This window comes from Periplaneta americana, chromosome 2 (assembly GCF_040183065.1).
Source record: "Periplaneta americana isolate PAMFEO1 chromosome 2, P.americana_PAMFEO1_priV1, whole genome shotgun sequence".
Classification (NCBI taxonomy): domain Eukaryota; kingdom Metazoa; phylum Arthropoda; class Insecta; order Blattodea; family Blattidae; genus Periplaneta; species Periplaneta americana.
Genome location: NC_091118.1, coordinates 109,480,238 through 109,490,973, shown reverse-complemented (window position 1 = coordinate 109,490,973; position 10,736 = coordinate 109,480,238). Strand labels below are relative to the sequence as shown.

Genomic DNA, 10,736 nt, shown 5'->3' with positions numbered 1-10,736 from the left:
TGTCTTTCGACATTTTCTTCTGATGTTCTGGGCCTTCATGTTATTTCTCCTTTTTGTATGCTATTGGTCTCCTTAAACTGTTTGTGCCATCACCTGATATTCTCATGTGGAGAAACTTTGTTGTACTCGCATCTGAATTGCCGTTGTACCACAATCACGGATTTATGTTCCACCAACCATAAGACACATGCAGCTTTTTGTTGTACGGTAAAGATTTCAAATAACACAAAGAAACAGTTTGAAGAAAACAATGGGAATTTCTGTACAAATTGTTTATATGCAGGCTGTGATTTCTGTAATAACACACAACGCAAATTTACTAATGTTAAAGTTCACACCTGTGGAGTAACGGTTAGCACGTCTGACTGCAAAACCAGATGGCCTGAGTTTGATTCCCGGTGGGGGCAAGTTACCTGGTTGAGGTTTTTTTCCGAGATTTTCCCTTAACCCAATAAGAGCAAATGCTGGGTAACTTTCGGTGCTGGACCCCGGACTCATTTCACCAGCATTATCACTTTCACCTCATTCAGACCCTAAATAACCTAAGATGTTGATAAAGTGTCGTAAAATAACCTACTAAAAAAATTAATGTTCAGTTACGTAACAATAACTTATTATGACAGAAATGTGATAAGATACACAATGGCGTCAAAGCAAACTGTTTGAGTTACTGAACTAATTACAACATCTTGAACCCATAAACATAATACATCCTTCACAGTAAACTCGTAAAACCCCACCATTCATTCTCGGAAACCCTGTATTAGACGTTTTCTACTCTTGTATAAATATTGGCAGAAATATACTGTCGGGTATTAAAAATAAAAGCCAATAACCATTTTACTACTAAAATGGAAGGAAAATTTTGTGCACTGTGAGTCATGATAATATAATGAACTTTGGAGGCGAAAATAACTTGCGTATTTTCTTTACTTTTTTCTCTCTTGCTTGATATGCGTTTAGCTCGAGTAGCTCGTTGATGCTACAGCTATGTGCCAGTGAACATGTAGTGCTGGCTGGTAAGATCAGAGCACTTCTTCTTTATTGAGTGGATGCGATAATAAGATGGTAATGGATTATTGGAAGATTAGAATAACACAAAAAATTGTGTCCAAACATTATCTTTTCACACGATCAATTGAGTGGCTCGGTGCCAGAGTTGCCTAAACCACAATTACACTTAAAAAAGTTATTGAAGTCTAAACTTAGATGTCGTTTTTTTAAATTATATGCTCTCAATTGAAAATTATTTCTCCTTTACCATATCTAATATTCATCTAGTACAAATACTTTGCCACACATATAAATGATAATTTACAGTCATTCTATGCATAAATCAGAGGCTTAAAAATTTGTGGTTAGGCAACTCTAGCACTGAGCCACTCAGTTCATACCATGCACTTTTCAGAAGCTGAAGCATAGAAATCAAATGGTTAAGAATATTCGGCTACCAGTACAAAATTTTACGAATTTATATAGAATGGATTGTCACATCTGTAACGAAAACAGTTCTATGCAAATGACGACTAGTCAATAATCTTGCCAGCAGTTATAATTTTCGTGCTCTTGAATGCATTTTTATTCACTGTGGGAAACTGGCAGGACAAGTAAGACCAACCACAATGAATTTATTAGGCAACTCGAATACAGTTTACATGTCACCTACTTGTACAAGATTAAGAATGTGGAGAAAATTGGACAGAGTGAGGAGATAAACATATTCTTACAGACTAGTGAAATGGAATAAAATCTTACATAATTTTCCAGTTGTATAATGCCTTTGGTGGTATATTTTATTAGGAAATTTATATCTAGTTACTTCTACATGAATACAGTTAATGTCATACATACTAGTGCGAGCACACATCAACATAGCAGTATTATAATCACAGTTCACGTATATGAATGCGTTGAGTATTTAAAAGAGGCTCACCACTTCATTCCACTGCCAGATCGCACCCACCGAGATCAGCTGATGTGCAACGAACTGATAAGCCGTGTTAAAACAGTAAAATACACATAATGTAATACATGTTTGTGATGTGAGAGAATAAGGACATGTTTGTTATGTATGACATGGACTATATATGTAGATCATGATGAATAAAAAGGATGTATACAAAACACTTTGTATAAATAACGTTTAAAACAGTTTATGTATAGGAATTTCATTGCTTCACTGTGGTGTTTCCTCTTTGTGCTGTGCGTCCACACCTTCCAAAGTGCAGCATCATGACTAGTTCTGTGTTTTGGTTTCTCCTCACTCACTTGGTGCGAATGTATACCTGCAACATGGAGAAAATAATGTAAAATTATGCCCATACAGACCAACGCGATCAGAACTTTTAGATTTTCATAACTAATTCAATTATCATTTCAAGCATTCACCAAAACCCTCATGGAGATTCACCGTACTATGGTAAGGGGATGTAAGTTTAAAATCTTTCATTGTTTTACGCAAAACACTACTCAGCAACCTAAGAAATGTCTACAAAAGGTCTGTAAGATCATTGTACTCCTGTGAACAATATGATATGGACCTTCGGAAAACAAAACAATCCAGGGGTAAATAGCCCTCTATTCAGTTTTTTGAGTGGGAATCTTTTTAAACTATCAGAAAATGGAGCATGAAATAAAACCAAGATACATACCAACTTAATCTGTCTATTCATTTTCACAGAAAGGATACCGTTTCCCCTCAAAATAAACTGAAGAAATGGTCTGAACTTAAGTATATCTTGGATTAACTATTATTTTCTTTGCCGCATTCTTTAAAACAGTGTTTGAGATTTACGTACTGGTACCTTTCAAGGAGATATGATATGAATTTTTATTATCAAGAAATTAATCATTGTTTGATACCTCCGACTTCCTCTTAGCTAAGACAGTTTAGTATTAAGAATGTCCCCTGGATATGTTACTGACATTTTGGAAGGTAAGACGTATGGTGGAGCTGCCACCTTTAGACTTAATGTTAAGTCTGAGTTTTTGTCCAGTTGGTTGGTCAGCACTCTGAGCTAGCTGAGGTCAGCCTGTAACTTATTCCTCCTCTGAGACCATTGATCATGTCACCTGTACCGAAGTATTGGGGACCCTTATTGGGTACTACATTCAGGCCAGATGAATGCAGGATTTTATTACGATGGTGTTACTCCTCCCTCTCCTCTTCTCGCGGAGTTGGCAATGGCAGAATCAATCAAATTGATTAGAACATCTCAACAAAATGGATGACTGCCATATTCCGAAGATAATACTACAATACAGGCCAACAGGACGAAGAAATGTGGTAGGTCCAAAGATATCCTGGAATGATCAATTTTAGGTCTCAAGAATTCCTGAGATCAGAACAAACCAAATATAGTTTAAACCTTGAAATTGATTATTATTGTTATTATTATTATTATTATTATTATTATTATTATTATGAAGAAGAAGAAGAAGAAGAAGAAGAAGCCAACTACTTTGAACAAACCTCTTATTTAATGACAATAATGGTAACTAACCGACAATATTGGTCCACTGAAACTATTATCCTCTGTTACAGTTACTACATGTTCAAACTATGTTACTGATAGAAAAACCCAGGAAGTACACACCTAGATAAGGTATTAGTCCTTCTTCTTTGCGTCTCCTTTCTCATCCTTATTTCCACCACGACCAAGCAGCTTTGCAAGAGAATCCCAGATTCCTCCCAGGAATAGAGCACAAAACAAGTTTTCAAATGGCACAAATGGATCGTGGATTCCCAGAAGGAGTGATGACAGCTGAAAAGAGATCAAACGTAAATTAAATTCATTGTATTATCAAATATGATGTAAATGACACAAAAGTAATGTACACAATGTTAGTGTAGTTCTATAATGACTCTCGTGTGCTACAAAACATCTGTAGAGTGCCGCAAAATTGCATTAGTTTTTAGTACATGATAAGATTTGCAAGATACATCAGTCCCAGGCGTTACACTGACTGCATTTTGTATTTCCCAGTAAACTCTCCACAGATAGGCCTACATGTTATGCACAGGGTGGCCCGCCAAAGTGGTGTACAACTTGAAAATGTCACAATCCTGCCATCTTTTCGCAATATGCAGAATCCGAATCACGCAAATGAAATGACATGAATAGATACACACACACACACACACACACACACACACGCACGCACGCACGCACGCTATTTACTTGTGAAAGGTGCAGTACCATTGTTAGCAATCAAGCATCTTTTCACCATCTTATCAATAGGCTACTCACTCAAAATGACTGACTAGAAAATTAATTGGAAATGAAACTAGTATCATACTGATGAAATACTGAAATGCAATTATAGTATTTTAGTATTTGATTACAGTATTATTTCTTGTGAGTACACATATAGTGGATATACGCAAATCGCTCTGTTTTTAATTAAGAAGATGGCTTTTTATGTCATATTATTTTTCAGAATGTAAAGTGACAGGGATTTATGAAATCTCTTGCATTGTGTGAAATGCCTTTATTATTGGTATGTAATTTTTAGATTAGGTAAGGATGAATTTAAAGATTAAATAAATACTAACACATGCAGGATGGATATACAAGGTGGTGTATAAGTAAGTGTACAGTAATACAATATAGTTTTATTAAATACAAATGAGAATTACAATCAATAACAGATCAATCAGGAAGTTAAATTGATGTTGATTGATGTCATGTAACTACAAGTGGTATGTAATCCTCATTTGCACTTAATAAAAGTACATTGTATTACTATATACCTACTTTTGCACCCCCCCCCCCCCCATATATTATACTCTATCCAATAATTAGATAATAAAGCTTGATGGACCGTGTGGATGACACAATGAAAGAAGGGGAAATGGAGAAATAATTAAAAGGTACGCAATCACATGTCTTTGCAATGGAACTTGGGGCTATGAGAAAGAGCCTATGTGAGCTCCAAGCTTGTTGGCCACTTGTCTCATACCATTATTCACCACTCTTTTGAAGGAATTCGAGGGAATTTTGAAGGGGAAAAGCCGAAAATGGCCGTACCGGTAACATAATAGTTATCACAGAGGGATAGAACCGTGTAGAATTTTGAGTGAATGAATGAATGAAAAGAGGGAGAAGGAAAGTATAGATGTACACAATGGTTATCGCATTCTTGCAAGGACTCTTGGAATTCATCTTAACCTTTATGTTAGTTCCTAGCCCAAAGTTGAGAAAAGCTAAAAGCACATTAAATAGAAAATTATCAATACGGACCACGTGGAAAACCATGAGGCACGAAGTTCATCTTACACTTCTATTTTCATGGTACTATGAGTGATGCCAGAGTAAAACTTTCATGTCAAAACAATACAATTTTTCTGTTCTTGTAGGCCGGATATAGATGTTTCGTGTTAAAAATTAGATCACTGAATTTGGTTGCTAAAGACAGTTGTTCCAACATTTTTATAAGACCATACCCATGGAAGTGATGATGCTGTTTGTTGCATATAACATCACAATCGAGATTATTTCATTTAGTTACTTTTCTGCAGCAGATGGATGTGACTCATAATTGAAATCAGTTTGTTTATTTTCCTTCTACAAGCACTTTTCAGTTGATTGCGTACCCATGTTGGTCTATTCATGACTTTCATAGTCATCAAACATTCCTTTGACGACGTGATATACACAGTACTAGCTCGTATATCAGTAAGTTATGTTTTTTTGTAATTAGTAACATACGTTCTATGTAAGTGCCTCAGCTAATTTTCTGTTTATTTTTCAGTTGTTTAATTTATATTAAATAGATTTGCATCATTTTTTTTTTTATTTGTTCGTTTCTCTTGTTATATGAATATATATGTATGTATGTATGTATGTATGTATGTATGTATGTATGTATGTATCTGTGTGTGTGTATGTGTGCTTGTACTTCATTTTCATTTAGTGTTCTGCTAAAGGGCAGGTCTTTCACTGTAAACCCAGCTTTCTCCAGTCTTTCCTATTTTCTGCTTTTCTCTTTGTTTCGTCATATGTTCCATATATCTTAATGTCGTCTGTCATCTGATATCTTCTTCTACCCCGAACTCTACTTCCGTTACCATTTCTTCCAGTGCATCATTCAGTAGGCAGTTTGTTCTCAGCTAGTGACCCAACCAATACCTTTTCCTCATCCTGATCAGTTGAACATCATTCTTTCCCACACAGCTTCATTTCTCATTCTGTCTGTCCACTTCACATGTTCCATTCTTCTCCATATCCACATTTAAAAAGCTTCTATTCACTTCTCTTCACTTAGTCGTAATGTCCATGTTTCTGCCCCATACAATGCCACAATCCATACAAAGCACTTCACTAGTCTCTTCCTTAATTCTTTTTACAGAGGTCTGCAGATGTTCCTTTTTCTATTAAAAGCTTGATTTGCCATTGCTATCCTCCATTTGATTTCCTGGCAGCTGGTCATGTTACTGCTTATACATAATACATCCCAAGTATTTTAAGCTGTGCACTTGCTCTACTGCCTCATTTAGAATTGGCAAGTTTATCTTTTGTATTTTTCTTCCTATGACCATGCTCTTCGTCTTATTTGCATATAGCCTTTATGAATACAAGCACAATAATCCAGAAGTAAAATGTATGGTGTGCTCTGACAAGAGAGAAAGTGAGTGGTCCCTTCTTGTTTGGAGTACCCCAAATTCCCAATGTCAGTATAATCTTTTAGCAAGATAGTGCTTATAATATTTTTCTAGTGTAATTTGGAAATTCCTAAATGAAACCTCTTCTTAGAGGTGGATCGAAAGGAACAGATTGAAACCATAGTCACCACACTCTCCATACTCCACTCGTTTGGACTTTTACTTATGGTTTATGTCAAGCAAAGGGTGTGTAGTGCACCCATTAACGACTTTAAACATTTGAAAGAGCAAATAAGAGAAGCTATCACACCTGTCACTCTTGTTGATGTTGGTCGTAACTGGAATTGGGCTGCTTAGATGCTCGGGCAAGGGTTCGAATCCCACTCTACCTACTTTCGTTTTTCCAAGGTTTTCCGAAACTGTTAGCCAAATGTCAGAAAATCCCATGTTGAATCCTTGGACTCATCTCGCCAAATACCATGAAGACCTCCCTCAAAGAAGGATGTATATATCATATGATATACAACCTTCTTTGAGGGAGGTCTTCATCTATCAATTTCATCAACGGTAAATAACCTACTAGAGGATGCAATTGAAAGAAAAGTACTTCTTAAATATCTGCTGCGCTACCAGAGGAGCCCACATCGAACTTCAGCGAATATACAGTAAAAACTCGGACAGTTATTCAGTCATTAAAACTTAGAGGCTGTTTGACATCTCTAACATGTTTCTTTAAAATGAACTTGATTTAAAATCCCATCACAACATATACATCTAAAGTCTGATTAGTGTAATATGTAGCTAATCAGCACTGTATGCAATTGAGGGGAAGAGGAACTGACCACCCTGCCCATTATCTCCTGGCCTAGTTGCCTCATCAGTGGTGCCATGTTGGTATTATTTGTGAGGTTCAGACCTGTCTTCTGACAGTTGACTAAACAACATAACATCATGGACACACTATATACATCTACACATATTCTACACCACAACATAAGAAATATTTCAATTAAAATTTGTTACTTCAAAAACCATTCAGAATGCGGAAGTTATCCACTTTATAATATAATATATGATATAACTGGTGCCATTATAAAAAATAATATTTTGAAGTACTTTATTTGTCTCCACACTCTTGAAAATGTTCTGGATTCGTCTCTTGTTACTGATATAATCTTACCTTAAAGTAAACGAAGAATATTACAATTCCGAAGTATACGAGAGCATGTGGAGCTGAGATGAGATCAGTCTTCTTGTCGAGAACAAATATAACAGACGCCACTATGCAGGCTTTTGTTGGGCTGAAATTAAATTAGTTATGTTTAGTAAAATATAAAGGTATTTCTTTAACAAATATTGAAAGTTCAGCCATAACTTAACCATCTAAAAGACCAGTTTCAATTGTCAGAATGAAGAACACTAACAATGAACAAACTAACACCTTCAATTATTACTGTATTTCAATCTTTTACGAAAACAGGTAATATTTATTCGAAGTGTAACACCAGATTTCATGAGATTAACTTATGCGTGAAGATAGTAAAGAAATACTATTTAACCAAAACATGAGCAGTTTGGTTTGTTGGCAAGATGATCACTATTAATGCCACCGTAAGATAGGGAATTTACTGTCGTCATTGAATGTAAAATAAAAGAGTGGTTGCATATCGTTTTGATGTCGAACATGTTATTCAGTTTTACAAGTTACCTTCACATATGTACATTACATAGAAATGAAATTATGAAATGGTGGTGGTGGTGTAAAATGATACTGGTGACAATGTGAACTACTTACTGACTAAATGAACAGCACTTATTGGTAGTTATGATACATCAAGATGTTAACCATATATCAAATATCGTTATTCCCCATTTGGCCACTATAACTTGTGTATTGGTTGCATTACATTAGTTATATTTTTAGAAAAAAAAAAGTAGTGCTTATAAATACAATTTCCAATATTTAAAACAAGATTGACACTGTTCAAAGTATTGGTAGAACCTTTAAGGTATGGTAACAGTTACTGTTTATATCGCAGCTCTTTACTCCTTAAAAGAAATGCACTCTACATGAGGTTAGAATAGCATTCTGTTGATGAGAATGAACTTATTAATATTATTCTGCTTTGAAACATTCTTTACCTTACTCTAGAGGGTTAGACCTAAAGTTTTCGTAAATTTACGATCTTTCTGACTCAGTAAAAGCATACTTTTCACATATTTCCTTAAACTGCATACCGTACTTGCCTTTCCCTACCAGGTGAATTTTTCCCTACTCCTCTTCTTCACTCAAAGGCTTAAGAGCTTAGAGAAAGAGTAAATGAGTAATAAGAAAAAATATAAAAATAGGTTGGGTTAAATTTCTTACAGAGAAATACAATATAGAATTTACCGAGGTAGATTAGTGACTAGCTGCCTTAAGAGCATTTGGTGAGACAGACATAATATATTTCCATAAAAGTTAAGCTTCACATAGGAAAAAAAATGTGGACCTTGCCATGCTGTAGGTGTGAGTTCTGCATTTTTAAGAAAAGGTAGTAAGAACAACTGCATGCATAAAGTACTTTGGTGAAGTATCCGAATTTGTAAGACTAGTAGAGTCCAGAACGAAGATACGAAGAAGGAACAGATGTGGAGAAGAATATAGCAGATTGGATAGATAGTAAGCATCTAAATTGGTGGTTATGTTCTGTGTATGACTATAGAATGAATGAATGAGTTTAAAGAGGGGGGGAGGGAGGCAAAACAGCTAAAAGATACGCGAATGCGCATCCTTGCAAGAGGATTTGAAGCCGTGGGGATAAAATCTATGTGAGCTCCAAGGCAGTAGGCTTCTTGTCTCACTCTGTCACCATTCCATTATAGGAATTTAGATAATTTTGAATGTTAAAGCCGAAATATGGATGTAACTTAATAAGTACAATAGAAAGATGATCAAATGATGTACAACCACTGGATAGTACCAAGATGATGTTTAAAGGAATACAGTAGGCAGTGCAGGACAGTGGTTTGGTTGTGGAGGGTACTCAGGATCATCTAACTCGACAGTGAGAATGGTTAAGCAGTAAGCAACAATATAAAGCAGTGTACATATATTCAGTTGAATTTAATTTTATGCAAAATGAAAGAGCCTAGATGAAGTGATTTTTTAAAATTGTGTTTGTTTATATTATAGCTGTACCTCCACGTTAAATTTAATGGACAAAATATTACCGTTAACTAGTTTAATTAGTTGGCCTCAATTGTCTAGGAGCAATATCTTATTCGTTAAGTTTTAGTGTCACATTTACTGGAGAAATAAATATAATCTTTAAAGTTTCAAATAGTCACAAGCAGGTGGTACATTTCTTGTACTTACAAACTTGGCTGCATGAATTCCATTGCTGTGGGTGTCCACACTCCTCTGATTAACCGTTCAAATAATTTTGTGAATCCAGCACCATTACCTGTATAATTAAATTAAATTAAGTTCTTGTTCACAAAAAAAAATATTTAATGCACAAAATAAATCCTACACAGAATGAGTTCTAATATATAAAATTTACCATTTCAGAATCAAACAATAGAATAAATTTTATTATAGTTTACAGCATATTCGTACTTCAGAAATATTATAGCCACTTCAGATTGTATTAATTTGTTGTTGTTGTTGTCTAATGCCAGGCGTTGACAATAAAGTCATTTGACCTCTTGCACTCTAATATTTTTCAAAGATATTATCATGATCAGCCACTGAAGCACAGATTTTTATATTAATTTGTATGAAAAATAATTTGTCTTCATTCAGTCTCCATTTTTATTATCCAGTGAATACCATAATAATAAAAAATTAATATACAGGATATTTCAGAATTCAACAGAAGAAATTTAAGGGGTTGTAGAGGGCTCGTAGGAAAGTATTTTGAGATAGGGAACTAGGGGTCTGCAGGTTCAACTTACACATAATGACGTGAAATATTTCTTGGACCAGTATGCCACTGATTGAACCTGAACATGACATAGCGATATATTTGGAAATATGTCGGATATAATATTGCTATGTCTATCTGGCACAATCGGTAAAAATTGTAGATAGTTTGTCAGAGGATGAGATCGACAAACTTCAGCACATACTTCTTTTTTTATTTAACTT

At 35.0% G+C, this 10,736-nt stretch overlaps 1 protein-coding gene across 1 annotated transcript in view; it reads right to left on the bottom strand.

Moving 5' to 3' along the window:
• Window positions 1–1,759: 1,759 nt before the first annotated feature.
• Window positions 1,760–10,736, bottom strand: part of LOC138694496 (trimeric intracellular cation channel type 1B.1) — a 60,872-nt gene continuing 51,895 nt past the window's right edge. Inside the window, exons 5-8 of the mRNA XM_069818271.1 lie at window positions 9,963–10,050; window positions 7,785–7,905; window positions 3,597–3,764; window positions 1,760–2,285 (exon numbers count right to left, since the gene is read on the bottom strand). Of these exons, the coding sequence (XP_069674372.1) occupies window positions 3,609–3,764; window positions 7,785–7,905; window positions 9,963–10,050 (365 nt within the window). The 3' untranslated portion in view covers window positions 1,760–2,285; window positions 3,597–3,608. The remainder of the gene's footprint in view (window positions 2,286–3,596; window positions 3,765–7,784; window positions 7,906–9,962; window positions 10,051–10,736) is intronic.